The 21,474-nt window shown below is 35.6% G+C and overlaps 4 protein-coding genes and 1 pseudogene across 7 annotated transcripts; 2 read left to right on the top strand and 3 right to left on the bottom strand.

The window, feature by feature from the left end:
* The first annotated feature begins 971 nt into the window (after positions 1 to 971).
* On the top strand, positions 972 to 4,825 carry LOC111299364 (uncharacterized). The gene is made up of 5 exons (XM_022894517.2): positions 972 to 2,385; positions 3,150 to 3,207; positions 3,318 to 3,401; positions 3,476 to 3,617; positions 4,175 to 4,825. Exons 1-5 carry the CDS (start codon positions 1,926 to 1,928, stop codon positions 4,541 to 4,543), a joined length of 1,113 nt encoding a protein of 370 aa, XP_022750252.2. The 5' UTR covers positions 972 to 1,925; the 3' UTR covers positions 4,544 to 4,825.
* Positions 4,826 to 5,369: 544 nt separating this feature from the next.
* On the bottom strand, positions 5,370 to 8,989 carry LOC111299363 (putative WRKY transcription factor 32). Its single transcript, XM_022894515.2, has 5 exons — positions 8,645 to 8,989; positions 8,453 to 8,502; positions 6,812 to 7,518; positions 6,507 to 6,665; positions 5,370 to 5,980 (listed from the first exon to the last, which is right to left on the bottom strand). The coding sequence occupies exons 1-5, from the start codon at positions 8,832 to 8,834 to the stop codon at positions 5,617 to 5,619; spliced, it is 1,470 nt and encodes a 489-aa protein (XP_022750250.2). The 5' UTR covers positions 8,835 to 8,989; the 3' UTR covers positions 5,370 to 5,616.
* A 2,386-nt stretch (positions 8,990 to 11,375) lies between these two features.
* Positions 11,376 to 13,247, top strand: LOC111299360 (putative purine permease 5). Of its 2 annotated transcripts, none has more exons than XM_022894511.2 (2): positions 11,376 to 11,754; positions 12,049 to 13,247. In XM_022894511.2, the coding sequence occupies exons 1-2, from the start codon at positions 11,730 to 11,732 to the stop codon at positions 13,116 to 13,118; spliced, it is 1,095 nt and encodes a 364-aa protein (XP_022750246.2). In that variant the 5' UTR covers positions 11,376 to 11,729; the 3' UTR covers positions 13,119 to 13,247. The 2 variants fall into 2 exon arrangements, with proteins under 2 accessions (XP_022750246.2, XP_022750247.2); XM_022894512.2 differs by having other exon boundaries at positions 11,379 to 11,772.
* Positions 13,211 to 15,001, bottom strand: LOC111299362 (eukaryotic translation initiation factor 5A-like). 2 transcript variants are annotated; one of them, XM_022894514.2, is made up of 5 exons: positions 14,550 to 15,001; positions 13,980 to 14,102; positions 13,829 to 13,885; positions 13,600 to 13,674; positions 13,211 to 13,473 (listed from the first exon to the last, which is right to left on the bottom strand). In XM_022894514.2, exons 1-5 carry the CDS (start codon positions 14,763 to 14,765, stop codon positions 13,456 to 13,458), a joined length of 489 nt encoding a protein of 162 aa, XP_022750249.1. In that variant the 5' UTR covers positions 14,766 to 15,001; the 3' UTR covers positions 13,211 to 13,455. The 2 variants fall into 2 exon arrangements, with proteins under 2 accessions (XP_022750249.1, XP_022750248.1); XM_022894513.2 differs by having other exon boundaries at positions 13,211 to 13,495; positions 14,550 to 14,933.
* A 2,069-nt stretch (positions 15,002 to 17,070) lies between these two features.
* Positions 17,071 to 20,760, bottom strand: LOC111300433 (putative LRR receptor-like serine/threonine-protein kinase At2g24230 pseudogene; annotated as a pseudogene). The gene is made up of 2 exons (XR_016329791.1): positions 20,297 to 20,760; positions 17,071 to 20,169 (listed from the first exon to the last, which is right to left on the bottom strand). The product of XR_016329791.1 is annotated as a putative LRR receptor-like serine/threonine-protein kinase At2g24230 pseudogene (transcript).
* Between the last annotated feature and the right edge of the window lie 714 nt (positions 20,761 to 21,474).

The following is a 21,474-nucleotide window of genomic DNA, read 5'->3' as shown; positions in this document are numbered from 1 at the left end:
CAAATTTTAACCTTTACAATCATCATCCATGAGATAAAGCGAGACAGACTAAACTTCAAATCAAAGTCAATTTTAGTTACAGTTTGCCTTGCAGTTCTTTTTTCTTCTTCATCTTGTTAAACTAGAAAAAAAAAAAAAAAAAACAGAGTAAAATTCCATTTCCAGGGCCAAGGAAAACCTCGCATATTATATATAATCATGGTCATGAATGACATTTTCATGTTCATGGCATCCTTCTTCAAAAACCAGTATCAAACATTAACAATAAGTTTTTTTAAAAAATAATAACCCTATCCCATCATTTTTTGGTACACCAAACCTTCATTAAGGTATAATATACATTCATACATTTACTATTTTTGAGAAAATAAATGGACTCACTCTATTATTTAATTTCACTAACCTTCACAAAAAATCAAATCTTGCTAATATCAAATTGTTAATCTAGTTATTACAAAATTTTCTTGTTCCTTTTTTTAAATAATAAATCTTCTTGTTCCTTATTTTATCACCTAATAAGAAATTAAGAGTTTGTAATTTTTTTTATCTTCTATGAGCATTTAGTGCTCAAATTATGACAAATGACATAGCTTTTCGGAATGGAAAAGTCCTTTATTCTTGTTTCATGTAGAGCTTTATTTATGTAATTTACATATTATTTTAAAAAATAATATTCAATAATTTTAAAATTTAAGTAATTTTTTTTAGTCATTTGACTTCCATTATTAAAAACAGTAACTTTAATTGTTGATTGAGTGGAAACCTTATTTCTTACCAGCTAAGGTGATGTGAGAAAAAGAAATCTCAACTATAAAATCCATAAAAAGAAAATACGTTTTCAAAAAAATTCCAAAAATAAAAGGAAAAGAGTTCCAAAGTAATCGGGAATAGCCGGTAATAAACCGGTCACTCTCTATTCTCAAATAAAATACTATAAACAAAAGGCCAATCTTCACTTTTCTCTCTCTTCCACTCATTGGTTCTTTACTTTTCTCTCACTAAATTATAGATATAGGAATGTAGAGAGAGAAATCAATTCTCATAGATCGAACCCGTTTTTTCTTTTGTTTCTCTTCAAGTCTCCGATTGATTCTTCTCGGATTTTTTCTGGGAATTTATCGGGAAAAAGAAAGAGGAAGAAAGTATGGAATTGCCAGCAAATGTGTCAGCTTTTTTCTTAAGAGATTGATATGACACAGGTTCAAAAACAAATACTACAAAAACTTTTTCTTTTGAGGTAACAGAAACTCTTTCTCTTTCGTTTTCCACAATGGGGAGAAGAATATCTGTTTTTCGAGGCTAAATTTGAACGCTTTAAAGGAATATACGACGTGACCCCATTTTTTCCTTTTCTTTAAACTTTAAAGTTTGAACCTTTAGCTTCTGGTTCTTAAAAAGTGATCTCTTTTTTGTTTAACTTTGGTATGGGTTATTGGTTTTTAGGGTTTTGAGCTGATTTTTGAACTCGTTGAGGTTAAGGAAAATGAAAGTTTTAAGGGTTTCTGGGAGGTCTGTTTTGGGTGGTAATGGGAGATATCGGTATGGGTTTTGGAGGATTTAAGTGAATCATATAGTAGTAGAATTGTAAATTTGAGGAAGGTTTGTGGGGGGTGAAAAGCTGAGATCTGTTTTGGGAGCTCCCAAGGGGCTGGTTGATGAATGTGTGTACCATAAGTTCAAAATATCAGTGCAATTCTTGGTGTTAAAAGGGTTTTTGAAGTGGTTTAAGCTTTGTATTCATGAGGAATATGATGATTTTACTGGATTTTGTTAGTGGGTTTTGATCATTTTGAGGATTGGATAGGCAAATTTTTGAGGATTGGGGTGAACTAAAGAGCTGGTAAAGTAGGAACTTGGTACTGCTTTGAGGTTAAAAATAGCCGAGATCTTGATAATTAGTGTTTATTTGAGATATTTCTTAATCTATGTCTGGTGCTCCGAAATTGAGGTCGATGAATGTGGCTGATTCTGAGGCAAGGCCCGTACTGGGACCTGCGGGGAACAAGGCGGGTTCGTTGAGTGCAAGAAAACCGGCTTCAAAGCCTTTGAGAAGGGTTGAAAAGTCTCCAGTTGAGATCACTGTAGCAGAGAAGAAAAAAGCCCTTCCATCATCTACTGTCAATTCACTTCCTTCAGTGCTTCGTCGCCCTGAGCAGTTGTTGCATTCTAATTTATCACTAAATGCTTCATGTTCATCTGATGCTTCCGCGGATTCATTTCATAGTCAAGCATCTACTGGTAGGTTAATTCGGTCAAATAGTGTAGGAAGTAGGAGGAAACCATACGCATCAAGGCCAAGCAGCATTGTTTCCGATGATGGTTTGGATTCGCCACCTGATGGCTCACATCTGAAGAAGAGATGTGCGTGGGTGACACCAAATGCAGGTGTGTTGTTGTGTCCTCTAATTTCTGTGTGTTTGTCATGATTTATTAGAAGTTTTTTGTTAATATTTTTCTTCATATGACTGGTTTCAATTTTAATAATAGTCGGCAGCATAAGCTTGCTCTAAGTAGTTTACAATCTATTTCAAATTCCCCACTCATCCCCTTCATTACTTTCTGAATGTCATAAGGAAAAGAATTATATGGGCCAGTGGGCATGGCCACGGGCTTTAGAAATAGGCTGTTTATTTTTATAGTTCTGCACTAAGAACAAAGCAATTCTTTGGATAATTTATGCTTTTCAAGTTCTCCAATCCCAAAACTGCAATTAGGTCAAGTTTGACTAATATAGTCAGAGTGGGCAAGCAAGGTTCAGCATCTACCAAAAGGAAACAACTAGTTGGCATCTCAAAATTTTAACTTATGCAAAACTAAATTGCCTGATATTTTATCTTTCTGACTTCATCAACAATCCATTTACTTGATATTTGTAAGTTTTGCACGGTTATCACCAAGTACATCATATGGCATTAATAGCATGAATGCAAATTAGTTACACATTCAGAGGTTAAAAAATTATATTCAAAGTGAAAGACTGTCTATCGGACTATTTCAATCTGTTAGGGTTTACACCTTCAAGTCATCCCTAATTTGGAGGGAATTTTATTCCATTTAATAGAGGAAAGTGTTTTACTGTGGTTGCCTTGATGCTTTAATTGCTCTTGTTTCATCTTTTCTGCTGACTTATTTTTGCTTGTTGGGATAAGATCCAAGTTATGCTGCTTTCCATGATGAAGAGTGGGGAGTTCCTGTACATGATGACAAGTAAGTGATCTTAATATTGCCGCGTCTGATTACTGATTAAAAGGATTACCTCTTTGATAAAAGGAATTTCTTTGGTTAGTGGTTTGCTTGATATTTTTGTCCACATGCAGGAAATTGTTTGAGCTGCTTGTGCTTTCGGGTGCATTGTCTGAACTCACATGGCCTGCTATCCTAAGCAAAAGGCACATATTTAGGTATTGTTGCCATAGAAGATCCATTACTTCCATTGAATTAGTAGACTCATTTCTTAAGTGTATCTTTTATGCAGAGAAGTTTTTGTGGATTTTGATCCTCTTGCTGTATCAAAATTGAATGAGAAGAAGTTAATGGCACCTGGTAGCATGGCAAGTTCCTTGTTATCAGAACTAAAGCTGCGAGCCATCATTGAGAATGCACTCCAAATTTCTAAGGTAGATTCTCATTCTTCTTTTAATCATTTCTTAATCTTGGCTGCAAGAAATAGTGCTTCCTAAATCACTTGCAAGCAGCATGGTTTGATAACAGTCTCTATACTAGATGGAATATGACAAAAGTTTGCTCTACTGAACTTGTTTACATAGTGGAAGACATAATTTGATGTTATCTTGCCAGATATAGCACACTTCTGGCCATCTTCTTTACTACTGGGCTTATTTTACACATGTATCTCCTGATGCAGAATTCATTGAATTGATCATTGCACCCAATGTTATGGACCGCTTACATTGTTCTCTCTTGTTTTAACAAATGATTAGACAAATATAAAAGGTGCTTAGTGATTTCTTATGTTTGAATCATATGGTTTATTTATTTCCTAAGTGAGGAGGCTTATTATTCCTATCTATTAGATGACAACTTGCTTAGCTGGTAAATCCCAAGTCATTCATACGATTTAATTACTTTCCATCATTTACCGCTATCCCTCGTTACTTCATAGTCGCTATGATTATTATTGCAACTAACTTTTTGCAGGTTTTGATGATACCAGGTTATAGATGAGTTTGGGTCATTCAACGAGTATATTTGGAGTTTTGTGAACCACAGGCCTATAATTAGCAGATTCAGATATCCTCGCCAGGTTCCAGTTAAAACTCCAAAAGCAGATGTCATAAGCAAAGATCTGGTAAGAAGGGGTTTTCGAAGCGTGGGGCCAACAGTCATTTACTCGTTCATGCAAGTGGCGGGAATAACAAACGACCATCTCACAACTTGCTTCAGATTCCAGGAGTGTATAATAGCAGCAGAAGGAAAAGTAGAAAATGGGATCAAAGATATTCCTGAAGAGAAAAAAACAGATAATGTGATTGAATCAGAATTATCCATAGCTATTGATGAATTGAGTTTCTCCTTAAAATAATGTTGGCTGGTGGCGGATGGCGCTCGAGGTTCGATCATCAGTTTACCACATCGACTGATCCATTACTCTCTACTTTGGGTAGTAATCAACATGGTTTTGTGTATAAAATTTTCATGAATACCTATGCATCATGAATTTGCTAGATTGTAGATTTCTAAAAAGTAAATGAACTGGTAAATGTGCTGTTTATGGGGCCTGTCTGTCATGGAAGTCTTAAACCATGTACAATTTTTTCTGTATAGTTGGAAAGATTAGTAATTAGAGATCATCTTTTATATACTAGATACCGGCATCAGGAACTGCCGGCTTCAGGAAACCAGATTGGCCACTGGATCTTTTGCCATCAGATTCTTGACCATTTGGATATTAGGTGGGACTGGTTGAGGGTGGGATTGATTAGGTATTGACCCTGTAAGTTGCTGGACAGCCAAAGCTTAAACTGGCAAGTCTATTTGCTTTAAAATGGATGGCAAGAATGGGTGAGAGGCAAAATGTTTGTGTCCTAAGGAACAGGGGAGGACTCCATCTTACATGACATGCTTATTCTGTTGGACCCAATATTACCAATGATGTTTTTTTTTTTTTGGGGGGGGGGGGGGGATAATGGCTTGATTGATGCTTTGTCTGTTTCCCTTTTGTTTTTTTTTGGGATAACATTAAAAAAAAAAAAAAATGTTCTCGTCCTTACCAAGAAAGATGAACAATGACCCTAGTCCCAAAGTGAGATCATGATTTTTGTCAGATCAAAGGAATGGCTTGAACTTCGAAGCAACTGTTTTTGGTAAACCAAAAACCAAGGGAGGTTTAACATTGGCCAATAAAAAAATGGAGCAATCTGGAACATGGTTCCAACTTTCAACTAAGATCACAAGGAAAAGGGATTGCCGACCAAATCTATATTGTTTCTACTACTATAGCCTTGTTCCAAAAATATTGAGAGGGAATACAACAGAAAATATACAGCCTAACCGGAAACCAGAGCGATAACAAAGAACTAAAAGTGTTAAAAATCAAACCTGATCCTTCAATAATTTATTTGGAGACATGCCTGGTGTTAACAACACAAAAGCCAATTAAGTTCGGCATGGCTTGATTTCAAATCCGATACTCAGAAGCGTTCGAGCTGATTCCATCGCCTTCTCACCTCCAAGGTCTAGGACCTCACAAGTCAATTCACCTTCTGTACCCACTGACCGCTGGGTTGATGTAACTTGGTTTTGCACTCCATCGGCTTTTTTAAGTTGTAAGTTGTTCATAGAAGCAGAAGCAGCAGCAGCAACAAGAGGAGCACTTTGTAGGCCATGTCGCTTCTTTGGTACGGGCATGTCATGGTCATGAACACCTCTATATGTTATAATGACGGCATTTGTATTATTTACAGCTGTCTCAATATGCTTACGAACAGGACACCCAGCAAAGGTGCATCTATAGTAGTTCCTAGAAAACATTCATCAATCAAAAGATCAGAATAAAACCAATAGAATGCATACATGTTGAAGCAAATTGGAGCGTAACAACTGAGTTAAAGAAATGAATTTGTAAGGCTTCCAAATCGGTCATCCTGAGAAAAAAAAGCCTCAAAGATGCATACTAGTGAACATCTGCCTCAAGAAATGCTTCCCATAGGTTTGGGAGAGATGTACAGAACAACATGGTAAAAACAAATTGAACCTACATGGCTTGCGAAGTACAGTAGAAGGGCAACGAGTGTTGAGACTAAAGGCAAGGACAAAGACCATGGGAACTTTGTAGTACTAATTGTCATCAAACTCCATTGTTAAAATGACTGGCTGTTCCGATATTCCAATGAAACGAAGATAATGTAGTAAACCTCGAGGGTCCACCATAACATAAAATTACAATAATATGTAGACAACGCAGCCAAATACATTGAGTAATTGTTTAAATGGATAAAATAGTAGAACCTTTAAAAAAAAAAAATTACTAAGAAGTGAACAGGCACCTGGGATTAGGATTTCCCTTCACCATTTTCTGTCCATATTTTCGCCATCTGTATCCATCACCTGAGATTCCTACATCACCAGCTGCGTGCACAAAAAATTTAGGTTTCTTCCCAATTTTTAGGACAGAATCAGAACAAACTGCATTGCCTTTCTTCATCCTGGTTATCAAAAAATGAGAAACTATTAAAACCAGATTCGCATACAGGCTTTTCAATTAATAATACACAATACACACATACATATGTATGTATGACATGAAAAGAAAAAACAAAGGCAAAGAGAGAGAAATTCACAGAAAACCTGCCTTTTTTTCTGCTCTGGGTCACTCAAAAGGTCTTTCTTCACTTGCACATCACCATTCCAATCGGAGCCACTTGAACACTGTCGTTTTCTTTCAGGATTTACAGTTGTTTCCAGTACAGATTCTTTAGAAGATGTGGATGGATCAGAATCATTAGGTCTTATATTGGGCTGTTCTGTAATGGGTCTCTGAGAAATAGGCATAGCAGATGATACAATCTTACTTTCCCTTGTAAAGTTTTTTTTCCTTGGTGGTTCATGACCGTGCATGCCTTTATTAACAATCTCTATCAAATGGCCTGTGTGGTCAGAGCATTCTATCTTTTTGGCCCAACAATCAGAGAATGTGCATTTATAATAGCTTCGAGAACCTTTAGGACTCTTCACTTGCTTCTGACCATATTTCCGCCAATTGTAACCATCAGATACTGGTGTCTTCACAATGGGAACAACAGATAACGTTTTAAGATTAGAAGGTTTTTGCTGGTTAGCCTTGGGCACGGATGCACCATTGACCTTCTGATCTGAAAGGCTTTTTTCGGGTAGAGTTGGAGTGGGAGAAGATGATATAGCTTGTTTAACAGAAGTTGGTGACAGTTGTAGCAAAGAAGTTGGAGAAACTGATGACTGAAGCTGATTTTGTGTTGGAGCTTCCGTACCCTGGACAGCCAGACTAGGTGAAATTTCCCGCTGGGCTATCTTAACTTGCTCCTAAGAAAATTAAACAAAGAAGAACTCAATTGAAAGAACAATTCAATCACATAGAAATTTAATTGTTCATATAGCCTCTATCTTTTCTAGTACTTTTAAATTTTTTTTGTAGGAGAGACTGAATTGATAAGATGTGCAGATCCCAGAAAAATTGATGGCCACTGAGGCAGTCAAGAATGTTTCTGGTGAAGCTCAATCTACGAGTAATACTAATGTTTGACAAAGATGATTAATGAAGCCAGCAAGAGATTTGGTCTCAATTGGCTTTAATAACAAAGGAGCAAACAGGATATGAGGTGCTACCACATCCTATAATTCAACTTTACTGAACCAACGGTGTTTGTGTGTGTGTGAATGCAAACCCTTACAGAGTGGTTGGGCATTCTAACTTGCAAATTCCAAAGGCTTTAACTAGTCTGTTTACCGCAAGACTGATGACCTCAACACTAAGACAATCAATAACAACAACAATAATTTTAATCCTTAATTAACAGTCATTTCATGAACCTCTGACATCCTTAAAATGAAAAACACTACCGTGCATGATAGCAAGGGGAAAATGAGAGAACATAAGCACTCTATGTGTCACTCAGCACATTCTTCGAAGTGTAAAGTACTTATTCAATAACAAATGTCAGGGCACTGATGGCATAAAAAGAAAAACTTCAAGGCAACAAAGTCATCAATCCATACATCTTAAATGAAATCTAATTTTAATTTCCTTGTATAGAACAGACGCCCCCTAAAAGCACTGTGATGAATTGGGTATGATAATCAATACCTATAACAAACCAAACTACGCATAGAATAACACAAATAGAAAGTGTGGAGTTCAAGCAATCAGAACAAAATAAGAACAATATAAGGCCATACTCTAAAATTTTCAAAATTAAAAAAAAAAAAAGAAATGAAAGCTAAAAAGTAAAGTCCTAACCTTAAACTCAGCTCCTTCCTTTGATTCTGAAGTAGGATTCTCCTGTAACCCTGAGTGATCATCACATACATACTCGTTCAAAACAATTCCACCATAGAAAAAAAAATCTTACTTTAACAAATAGAAAAGAAATAACCCGAAATTCTTCCATAAAACACTCACAAAAAAAAAAAAAAAAAAACAAAAACTTACCACTACAAGGATCATCATTCGTTAGGGTTTCCAATTGCGAGTCTCTCAACTCAGCACCATCTTGTGACTCACTAACTCGACTCACTCCTTCTTCTTCTTCTTCCTCTTCCTCCTCTTCTCCTCCTAAATCGTCGTTTTGCTGTTCCTCATGTCGTTTCGTATGCTGCGCTTGGCTCTCAGTCTCAGCCATGCCCGATATTTCTTCAGAGAAAGAGAGTAAAGTAAGCAAACGACTCTCGTTTCTGTTCTTTCCAGAAAAATCCGATACTTTCTTTTGGTTTCAGACCGAGAAAAAACGGTACGTGTCGTTTTAATAATATTTATAAGACGAAACGTCATCGGAATAGATTAGGAGAGAGAAGGGGTCGGTTTCTTTAAAAGAAAGAGAGTGAAAGGAGAGAAAGGGTATATGTGTCTTTGACTTGTCCTTTTTGTCCCAGGTGGTTTTTCTGTGTAACGAAAACGCCGTTGATTTCGTCGTTACTTTAGGTGAGGGGATGGCCGTTTATTTTGTTGACTTTGACGCTTTCCTTTGATTCACGGCATTTCGCGGGGTATTTTCAGTTACTCGGACTGTTGTTCTAGACATCAGTGCTCCTTTATTGTTTTTTTTTTATTTTTGTATAGTATTTTTTTGTTTGGATTCTTGTTCCCCCAACATCGAAAATTGGGCCCTATTAACGGTCCACCTGAATTTATGAATGATAAGACAAAAATTATTGTAAAATTAAAATTTTAAGTAATACTTAGTTTTAGAAATTAGAGTTATTTTTTATTTTATTTTTTAAAAAATTAAAAGAAATGAGTAAAAATATTTTTGATAATTAAAAATAAAAATAAATTTTTAAAAAACAAAAAATAAAAATTGATTGAAATATGAAAACAAAAAATATTTTTAATTGTGAAAATAAATTATATATATTATTTTTTGTATTTTACAAGTTATCATATTTAAACATTTTTTAACATCATTAATTAATAAATATATTATTTATAATTAAATTATAATAATATTATTATTATTAAATATTTTTTATTTATTTTTAAATTTTAAAAAATAACTTTTATTTTTAGTAATCAAATATGTTTTTCAAAAAACAAAAAATAAAAAATATTTTTTCAAACAAAACGGAGCCTATATTCTCTTTTGGTCAAACGTTTATATATAAATCATCAATACAAATTTTAAAATATTATTACATATCCGATTATTTCTTAATAATTTTAAATAAAATTTTTATTTTTATTAATTTTATTTTTATTAAGACTTTTTCCTGGTTGGGAGGTCCATATTTGATATGGTGTTGGAATCTTCTTGGATTTTTAGTAAAAGCGCATCATAATTCATTACATCTAGTAATATAGGAATAAGTTTCATGGAGATTTGGCTCGAAAGAAATAGAAGAAATTTTAAGTAAATCACTGAGATCGTTGATTTGATGAAATTAACGACTACGAAAATTGTTGGATTCTTTACGATGTATTAGAGAGGAGTTTGAGCTTTGTTGTAATCTTTTATGTCCATTAAGTGGAACCCTCGTAATGATGAATGGTATAAATTGAACATGGATGGTTTGGTATTGGACAACTCCGGAAAAACAAGAGTTAGAGTCATTATTCAAGATAGTTAAGGAAAATAAATTTTTAGTTTTTCTAGATATATTGGGGTACATTCAAATATTTTGATTGAATTGTAAACTTTCATAGATGAATTATTTTTTGCGAAAAAAGACTTAATATCTATAAGTTAAAAATTAAACTAGATATCACAATTGTTATCTCAATGATTAAAAATCACCATGTGACTAATCCTGTAGTACTCCTTCTGGCCTCTAATTACAAAAAGTTGATGAAAAATCTTGAATATCAACGTATGTTTCACGTGTTTAAAAAAAAAAAAAAGTGTATTGACGTTTTTGTTTGATTTAATAATAATTATTATTGTAATAGTTTTAGTCATTACGAAGTTAATTACGTAGTGTTTAATGAACTTTCTTTTTTTGTTAAAAATTTAGTCATCGTTGATGAAGCTCGACATGCTGCCTATCGTATTATTTTATAATTAATTCATTCATGTTTCTTACAACAAAATAAATCCTTCATCCCTATTATTTTTGTATTTAGTAATGGTCAGGCCCAATTGTCTCTTGAGAAAAAAAAGAATTAAAAGCCCAGAATATTCAATATGGGCCTGTGGGCCCCTCCCACCTCCAAATCCAATGGAAGAAATTTTTAGATATAATTTTGACAGGCCAGAGGCCCAATACAGGATTAAAACCAAACACAAGGGAAAAGAGGGAGTCAAACCTATGTAGTCAGTGTGGGGTGTCCACCATCAGCCCAGAAGTTGCATCAATAATTTGAGTGAAGAAAAACTTGTCAATCCTGCATAAACAGGATTATATTTTGTGTATAAGCTATTGTAATTTTTAAATATCAATTTTAATAATATGTCAATTAATTACATATAAAAAAAATTTTAATAATCAATTGACATGTTTGATTTGTTTTGAGCCAAGAGGATAGTATAAAATAAAAATAAAATAAAAAGTAAAAAATAATAGATCGAAGATTTTAGAATGAAAAATAAGGATACCAATGTTTGTAGGTAAAATAATTAAGAAAGTTTACATTGATGATACGATTATTTGATTCAATAATTAATGTATAATTAAAAAAAAAAAAAGCAGAATTCTAACTTAGCTAGGAGTATCTGCAACTGCAAAGGGTGTTCATGCTAGTCAAGGTATATTTCATATTGGCTTTAGCCTTTAGCGTATGGCCGTCTATACATGGGGATTTGCCCACCAGATACTGTATCCTTCAAAATTTCAGCAAAATAGAAAGCTACAATTGGAACATGAATCTCAATGTTGATCTTTGGCCACCGAATATTGTACCGTCAGGACCCGTTATCTAATTATGATGTGGTGCAATCTTGGTCATTGGCCGGCGCTTACCTAACCTTTGTCCGATGCTTTTCAGCCACACATTAATAATCAATATAGTATTAGATATTTCATTCACGTCAAACCAGAATTCCATAAACGTTGGAACCTGGAAACCGTGTCATCTCTGGCCCTAGATGCAAGAACTGCTACTCGAGGAAGGTTCGTTCTTTCATCTGTGTACGTCTCAGACTGGCTCTTTTTCTTCAGTACAATTATTGTTGGATTTTCTAGGGGTTAATAAAGTTCTTCATGTTTTCTAGTTCTAATTCAGTATGGGTTGTCTAAAGTTACCGTGTTTTTCTCTGTTTTTCCATTTTTTTTAAGGGTTTGGTCGTTTTTGTTGTTTGTTTCAGTGTCTTTCAGTTTGTCTGGTTGTCTAAGATTTAGAATTGAAGAGGAAGAAATTGAATTTCCATTTCTTCTTTTAATCATGTGTTTCTTGATTCATTTTAGGAGATAGAATGAAGGAGGAGGTCTCATCAGGAAGTTCTTTTTCACTGTTGGAATGGGTTTCCAAGTTTCAGACTGTGGCTTGGGAAGCATACCAAAGCAAGCCAATTTCACATTGGATTCTTCTATTTCTAAGCAGTTTGGGTATGCTTGTGGCATTTCCTGCTTCAAGCCTTCTATCTCGAGTCTATTATGCTAATGGGGGAACAAGCAAGTGGATCATTTCATGGGTAGCAGTTGCTGGATGGCCTATACCTGCTTTGATCTTATTTCCTACCTACCTCTTCTTCAAAACTTCCCCTACTCCTCTCAACTTATATATTTTCCTTTCTTACGTTTTTCTGGGGTTTTTAAGTGCTGCTGATAATCTCATGTATGCATATGCCTATGCCTATCTCCCGGCATCAACTGCATCTCTTTTGGCATCATCATCCCTAGTGTTTTCTGCACTGTTTGGTTTCTTGATTGTGAAGAACAAACTGAATGCTTCAATGATAAATGCTATTGTGATAATAACTGCTGCTATGACCTTAATTGCATTGGATTCAGATTCAGACAAATACGATAGTGTCACTAACAGCCAATACATTTGGGGTTTTGTATGGGATATCTTGGCCTCAGCACTCCATGGCCTTATCTTTGCTCTCTCAGAGTTGGTTTTTGTGACGTTCTTAGGTAGAAGGTCCTTCCATGTTGTTTTGGAGCAACAGGTCATGGTTTCATTCTTTGCCTTTGTGTTTACCTCTATTGGGGTCATAGTGAACAAGGATTTTCAAGGAATGGTATCTGAGTCTAAAACTTTCAAGGGTGGGGAAACTGCGTATAATCTGGTTCTTATTTGGGGTGCAATCACTTTTCAGTTGGGTGTGCTAGGAGGCACTGCTGTGCTTTTCTTGGCTTCCACTGTGATGGCTGGTGTTCTTAATTCAGTAAGGGTACCACTCACAAGTATTGCTGCTGTCATACTATTACATGACCCGATGAGCGGCTTCAAGATCCTCTCTCTGTTCATAACCTTCTGGGGATTTGCTTCCTACATCTACGGCACTGTTGATGGGAGCAAGTTATCCTAATCATAAGTTTCTGTTTTTTTTTTTTTTTTGTATTAGGCTATTAGCATATACATTGTGACATAAATGTACAGAACATTGAAAGAAATGTTAAATTTATCAAATTCAAAATGAAGGATTTATAGATATTTCGGTAATGTCAGATTACACCAGAGTTCGTCCAACTCGCCTCAGTCGTCCACTAACTTTAAGATTTCAATGTTAAAATACCATGTTGCATACACGCATAGTACATAAAACCCTTTATAAGCAAATAAAGCTATAGCAGCATATATTCAATTTTTAGGACCAATGTCCTTAAGAGCACAAATCTGCTCCTCTCCCATTGCAGTCATGACTGTCACCACAAGGTCCTTTCCTGCAGCAAACCCATCTTTAATCTGTAAACACGAAAGAGTAAACAAAGAAATAAATTGCTCAACGATAAAGTGGGTTAAAAATATAAGAATGGCTGCAGAAACTTAAACTATCCTTAATGATATACCTGGCTTAGCAGATTTTCATCGGTGGGAAGCCTCAGGTCATCCTTGGTGTTTCCATTGTCAGTTAAGAGACTCACCTACAGGACAATAGAGTCCATTCAGTTAATCAGTATAATTCAACTGACATCTTTCTGATAGTTATGCCAGATTTGATTCACATATAAAGCTAAGCATTTGAACCTATAAAAGAAAAGGTATCTAGTTATTAACACATGCATAAAGAAAACTTACAAAACCATCTTCAGATATATCAATCAGCTGATAGTCAATACGATTAACATGGGGAACCTGTGAAAGAAGATAGAAAATGAGTAAATTAGCTGCTTATGCAGAAGAAAGGAGTGGATTGAGAGGGGGTAAGGGTTATGAGTTATAAAATTACATCACAGTTGTGGGATGACGGAACAATATCTTCAAATTTCTTCCCATTAAAGATATCAATGCCCACAAAGTGGCACTTTGCATGTCCATGTTTTCCAGTTTTCGAAGTTGAAACTTCTACAACCTGTTTTAATTTGGGGAAAGAGTGCCAAACAAACAAATTATGAATTTGAAGACAGCAAACGTGAACCACTTATACAGAAACAAAGAAAGCAGACCCTTTTAGTTACCAGAATGAACAGAAAATACGGTTGTACCAAGGGAATGTTTGTTCAACTAAAGGAATTTGCCTAATCCAAGGAATTAATGTCATAAAAAATATGCTGGCGAAAAGTGTAAACTAATCTGTCTATACATCAATGAGCACAGACTTTACAATTCCTTTATTAGTTAGAAAAAGACTCGATAGTATCCAGGTTTTGAGAAAAAGTACCAAGGCAAATCAAACACCCTGAAATAAAACAGGAAAACAGGAGTACCCATTAACAGAACCAAAATATAACCATGAAATATCGAAAAAGAAACAAAAACCCAGATTCAAGTTGATAAAGAAGATAATTAAGCTAAAGACCTTGCAAGGACGAGCCTTGATGACGATGTAGCCATTCTTGCGAATGGTACCAGCTTGCTGAGGGTAGGTCTTTGAGGCTCCAGCGTCCGCCTTTGACTCAAAGTGATGTTCCTCGTCAGACATCTTTCTCTCTTTCTCACCTAGGAAACACTTAATGGCGGTAACTGGCTCCTTTATTCCCAGTTTTGACGAGTTGGCAAAGGAAAGGAGCTTCATTTCTCTTAACCATGGTTAAGCCGAAGAATCTGTCCTGGCCGTAGGATTGCTTAGCCTTTAGTTTATCTCACCATTCTATTTCTGTTTAGATAAAGGGAACAGATTGTTAATTTCTTGTGTTGATTTTTTTGGGGGGATCTATTTCTTTATTCAATTCCTTTTTTCTGGAATTAATGATTGGCCTGTGATTCTTTTAAACACTCAATTTTAATGGTTCACGTCTTCTTTTGCCAAGATGTGTTCTTTTTTGGGGGGATAATTATGTTGTAAAGCTATCATGTCGGGAGGAGATGACCGGATGCTAAGGGATATGGGTTGTAAGGGTCCATGGAGTTTACATATATTCTTGGAATATGGCTTTATTCTTGCTCTGAAACTGCAACAAATATGCTAATCTAATGCTTACCTCCCACTTGTAATCCACAACTATAAAAGAGAAAGTGTTAAGAAACACACAGAAAAATAAATGAGAATTGATCTGTTTGTGTCAATGAAGTCTACCAATTGATTCATCTTTATCATATGTTACAATAGCTAGCAGCAACAAAAATGTGAGAGCATCTGAGTAGCCATCCTGGAGGATATGCAGAGATAATGATAAAGATATTGAGGAAAAGGGATCCATTTTTAGCAGACCTTGACTGTGAAAGCGAGTGCCTGAGTGGGTTGTCAGAAGGTGAAAAAAAAGGAAGTCCCGTGAAAACTCTTATGCAACCAACAATCATAAGCTAAGGTTAGCAGATGTGAAAAAGCTGCATCCTTCTTAATATTCTTTTCCAAGCAAATGTTAACAGCCTGTGCAAGAATCATTGTGCTGAAGAAAGAATATATATGCAACCCTTTTGTTTCTGCAAGGACAGAATTATAAAAGACTACATTTGTCAAATTTTTATGGAATGGAATTATACACAGCATATTCATTCTTGGGTCAAAAAGTTATTTCTGAAAGGGTTAGAGATAGAAAGCTGTTGGTAAAAATAGTACAGTGTTACTCATCCCTTCACTTTCATGGCTTTATAATTTTGAGTCAACAAAAAAATTTAGGAAGCACCAGCCCCTGGAAGGATACTGCCAGGCAAGATTATTCTAAACAACATGTATATATCTATGCTGCACTCTACTCTAAAAAGCTAGTTCCTAATTTGCTTGTCTATACTAAAAAGAAAAGCAATGAAGCAGCAGAATTAAGTAAAAATAGTCTTCTATTCCAAAGGGTAACTGACAGCCAATTCTTGAATATGTATTAAACTCATAAATTGACAGGAGAGAATAGTCTAAAGATATGGTTGCATTTAGTCCTGGAAGTAATAAGAGTTTGGGAATTGGGCACAATCATTACACCCACCCATTGATGCATGAATTTTGGAGTCTAAACATCTTTTCAACAGATTTAAATGATCTTATACCAATTTTTTATGATGCTAAAAGTCCAAGTGGGTGTGGAAATTCTAGCATGCAAACGGACAGCTTTTTCTACACCAACCCATGATGTTAAGTAAAGCAAAAAATGGACCTATTCTTTTCTTTCTGGAGGATAACTTTCTACACATTGCAAAAGTGCATTGGCAGAAGCTTGCTTTCTCCACTTTGGGTGAATACTTGATAAATTTATAACAATGCATCGATTTCTTAATTATATTTCTCTTCTTCTTTTTAACCTTTACATTGCCAGTGTAAAACAACCTTCTTGGTTTTTCCTGGAATTTGTCTCAATAATTTAAATAGGACAGAAGAGGAGTGTTTTCCTTTTCCATCCTTCTCAAATGCTGAAAGTAAAAGTCACAAAAGATGCTTTAAAATCAACTCAATTAAGCTGCCTATTTGGAAATTATCTAGAAATATCAGTTGACATTACCAGAAATATCATGGGATGTTAATATCATACAATAAAGAGCAAAAAATGCATCATGATAATATCTATCTAGTATGGTAGGAAATTCTCAAGCATTTGAAAATGTTCATGAACAAGCAGCTCATCTTCAATTATTAGCAGTTTAGGCGTATACATCTAACAAATTGTGGTTGGAATCTCTCTCCAGAAAAAAATAACTGCTAAAAAAATACCTTTGAGGAATGTGAACAGTAGTATTCAGGGTTTGCTTATCCTAAAAAGCATAAGCATCTGTCTCCAGGGAAACCAAAAGCCGCAATTGCCAGAGCAAAGCATTCAAAGCTTGGCAATTTGAGGGACAAAGAAACACAAGTCAAGACTCCATCACTTCACTTGTTTAATAATAACACAGGTTTCAGATTGATTTTTTTGTATAAATGATAAAGCATAATGAGTGCCAACTGCCAAGAGGATAAAAAAAACTTGAAAGGAGAATTCTGCCTTCAAGTTTTAAGGATCAAACTAGTGTATATAAAATTATAAATTAAACGATAATGCCAACATTGGAAAAGTGATCTAGAGAAAGATATCAGAGTCCAAGACATAATTTAATGATTACTGTACATCTCCTCCCATGGTAGCAAAATAACAACTTTAGAAGGAAAAAAAAAAAGAGGGCAACTTATATTCGTTGTTTTTCATTGAGGAGCTCTGGGCTCAATATCCTTGAGAAGGCCAACAATCTGTTGCATGCTTGGTCGCTTGGTAGGAAGATCAGCTGTGCACAGATAACCAATCTTGAGGGCCTCCTGCATTTGGTAATGTGGCCCTGTATCATGAATTTTAGGATCAATAGCTTTTGAACCTTGGTTCTTTCTCACCAATCCTCTAACCCAACTCACTAAATTTGCTTCTTGCTCCTCTGGATAATCATCTCCAATTGACTTTTTCCCTGTGATTAGCTCAAACAAAACAACACCGAAGCAATATACATCAGATTTTGGTGTAGGGGCATCACATTGGAGCTGAGAAAATTCTGGTGGTAGTACATATCCCGGTGACCCACGGGCAATTTCATCCTCTAGACCAGTTCCAAAAATCTTGGCCAATCCAAAATCAGATAATCTAGGCTCCAAATTTAAGTCAAGATAAACACTACTAGCTTTAACATCTCTGTGGATTATTGGAGGTGAACAGCCATGATGAAGAAATGCCAGTGCTCTAGCAGTGCCAAGGGCTATTCTGTGTCGAATTTCCCAGGTTGTTAACAACCCTTCAGAGCCAAAATTTTGTATCCCATTGTTCTCTTCTTCCCAGGTATCAGTGCTCCAGTCCTCCGTTGCCTGAACACCAAGTGGCAAGTCATGCAGCAAATTCTGCAAATTCCCCTTCTCCATGTAATCATAGATAGCAATCCTTTGATCCCCAGCCAAGCAATATCCAGTTAATGGAACAAGATTGGGGTGTTTGATTCGACCAAGATACTCAAGCTTTCTTGCAGCTTCTTGTTCTGTCAATGTTGATCCATGAACCAAAACTTTAACAGCTACATGAATTCCACCAGGCAGAAACCCTCTATAAACAGGCCCAAATTTTCCTTCTGCTAATAGTGTGCCTCGATCAAAATTTGAAGTTGCAGACAAGAGGTCTGCAAATGTGATATTTAAGAGTGGTTTCTCAAAAATCACTACCGGGACTGATGTTGCCTGCTTAACATCAGCCACCCAAGTGGTCGAATCAGTTTGGAAGCAAAAAGGCCCTGAAATATTCTGTTCCTCTTTATATGAGGATTGCTTAACTACCCATATCCTGGACTTCCTTCTGCAACCGAAGGCTAGGAATAGCAACCCAGCAAGCAAGCAGACCATGGAGAGGGTTAAAGCTAAGGCAAGCTTAAACCCCCAATGTCTATTGGTTCTTCTTTTGAAAAGGACAGGATTTGCGGCAATTGGACAGCTGTTCAATGAGCCATAAAAGGCTGTCTCGAAGGTCTCAGGGGAGAACCCTGAAGAACAAAGGGTTAAGTTGTTGCAAGAGAAGTTGTATCTCTTCATCCGTGGGAGTTTTTCTAAGAGATATTTAGGAACCTCTCCACTCAAATTGTTGTGTGAAACATCAAGTATTCTGAGGCTTTTGTTGGCCAGTGATGGAATTTGGCCAGTAAGATGGTTAGATGAAACATCTAGTGTATGTAAATTACTCAGTTGTGAAATTTCACCAGGAATATGACCAATGAGGCCGGTTTTAGACAAATTGAGATACTCTAAACCAAAAAGCATTTCAATTCTTGGGAATTTCTGTCTAGCAAATCTATTATACGCAAGATTAAGATGTCTAAGATTCTGAGCTTGACTCAGATTTAGGAAAATTTCTCCACTAAGCTGATTCTCAGACAAGTCTAGATAAACCAAATGAGACCACTTGTCAGTAGAATTGAATTGTACCTGAGAAATGGGACCTTGAAACTGGTTCTTGCTGAGGTCAATCACCTTTAGCTGCCCCTGAAACACACCCATAACCGAACCCTTAAACAAGTTCCCGGAAATGTTAAGGCTTGTAAGAGACTTCATTTCAACAAAATCCGTGTCCCGGCCATAAATCTCATTTCCAGCAAGGTTTACAGTTTTGAGCTTAGGAAATGCTGCACCAAAACCATCTGGCAAGGAACCATTTAGACGATTTGAAGAGATATCAAATGAAACCAAAGACTGGCAACTTAGAATTCCTGTTGGAATGCTCCATTGAAATCCATTTCCAGCAAGTTTAAGAACTTGCAAACTAACTAGGGAGCTTATAGCTGCCGGAATTTCCCCAGAGAAATTATTGCCAGAAAGATCAATAACTTCAAGCAGACCAAAGTTGCCAATATTGTTAGGGAGAGACCCTGAAATCTTATTAGAGGAGAGATTAAGACTCTTAAGTGAGCCTAAACCCCACAAATCTGAAGGCAAAGAGGTGATATTGTTATTACTAAGATCCAACGACTGAAGCTGAGTTAGCTTTCCAATGGTGGTATCAGGAATCAAACCAGAGAGACCTAAACCTGAAGCCTTTAACCCAATAACGTTCTCCTTCTTGGTATCACAGTGCACTCCTTCCCATGAACAGACAAAATCAGAGAAGTTGTAGGACAAGTAAGAGTTCGAGCCCATCTTCTTCAAGAAATCGGAGACATAAAACTCATCTGTATTGGGTAGTTGACAAGTAAAATGCTTGAAGAAGAGTGACAGAATTAGTACAAAACCAAACAAACCAAAATTCATTTGAGCCAAAAGTTCAAAACGTAGAAACAAAAAGAAAGAAGAAAACTGAAAGGCAACAGCTTTAACCAACTCAAGCCTCTATCTCTAAACTTAAAATTCGCCAGCACAATATCATAACTAGTTCTGAGTCAACCCAAGACAACACTTTTCCAAATTCTGCAAAATCCATTAAAGCAATTATCCCCAATAAGAACAATTGTTAAGCAGTTTTCTGGGCTTTCAACTTTCAACTACAAGGTGATTATTTGGCTAAAAATGCTGCAGCTTGGTAGAGGCTCTTGTGATGACCAGAAAATCCCAAACAAAGTGCCTGTAAGAAAGCAACAAAATGAATAGTGCTCTTGGAAGAATGAATGGTACTTTTCCAAGACAAAGATTTGTTTTTTTTTTTTAGTATTCTGAAGCTTTGGGTGTGTCAGGAGAGAATGTGAGCTTACCTTTGTCTGGCTTTGCAAATTTATCAAAGCCAACAAAACAAAATACAACGAAAGTGAAGAACTTTTGTCTCTGTGTAGAGCATAAACAGCTCTATTCTTTTTCCAACCATAATTGTTCTTTTTTTTTTTTTTTTGTGTTGCCCTGAAAATAATATTACTACTCAAGAAGAGTTCAAGAACAGGTTTTTGAAAGGGTAGAGAAGCAGAGACAATGATATATTGGAAAGGGAAAGATGGTATTTGTAACTGTCAGAGGTTGAGCTTCATAAAGAAGAATTTATCATGTATTGTTGGTGGGTATCCAATGATTTTTCATTGAGTGTTGATCATCTTTCCTTTTCTTTTTCTGCTAATTGAGAAGTTTTGGTTTCTTTTCTAACTGACGCAGAGGCTTCTTTTCTTTTTTGTTCAGAAGAAGATGGAAACATAAATGGTTTTTCAGTTTGTACCAAAAAACTTTCTTGTACAAACAGTTACTATATTTAGTAATTTACCTTGGAAAAATGGATTTTTAATTTTTTCTTCGTCATGTTTCCTTTTAAAAGTCTGACCTCTTTACTTTTCTCTTTTCTCTTGGCCTTGGGTCAACTTCTCCAGTAGTTTGATTGATTGTTGTCACTGATCAGGCGTGCATTATGCCACATTCATGGGAATTTTTTGTTTTGCACATGAGCGTTTGGTTTGAATTAGGTTCGAACCCTGTGCTCGTATCCAGTTGTAAACCATTTCAATTACTTATTCTTTTATTTTATATTTTATATATTTTTTGGCCAAGTAATATTCTATATATTCAAATTGGATTTTTTTGCCCTCATGTTATTTGTTTTTCTTGTTAGAATAAATAATTTTTTTCACTGAACAAAAAAAAAATGAAATTTGATGATTGAATATTGACCCATGAAGATTGGAGGCTCTAAAATGCTGAGCTTTTCTTGAAAACTAGCATGGACCAATCATTTGGGACACTGGACAGAAAATTGAGGGGGTTTCCAGGTTTGATGATCACCTTACCCTTGAGGCGTTGGTCTGAATCATAGGGTCAAAACTCCAAACCTGAATAAACCCACTTGGTTGAACAAAAACGAGAAAAAGAAGGTACTTTTCATAATCTTTTATCTGAGATTAACCTCCCAGCTTGCTTTTACTTCAAATGGCGTTGTAAATTAAAATGAAAAAGA

Source organism: Durio zibethinus, chromosome 18 (assembly GCF_047325235.1).
Source record: "Durio zibethinus cultivar Kanyao isolate XHJ-2024 chromosome 18, ASM4732523v1, whole genome shotgun sequence".
Classification (NCBI taxonomy): domain Eukaryota; kingdom Viridiplantae; phylum Streptophyta; class Magnoliopsida; order Malvales; family Malvaceae; genus Durio; species Durio zibethinus.
Note: the sequence above shows the minus strand (reverse complement) of the source record. Positions and strands in the feature narration are given on the sequence as shown.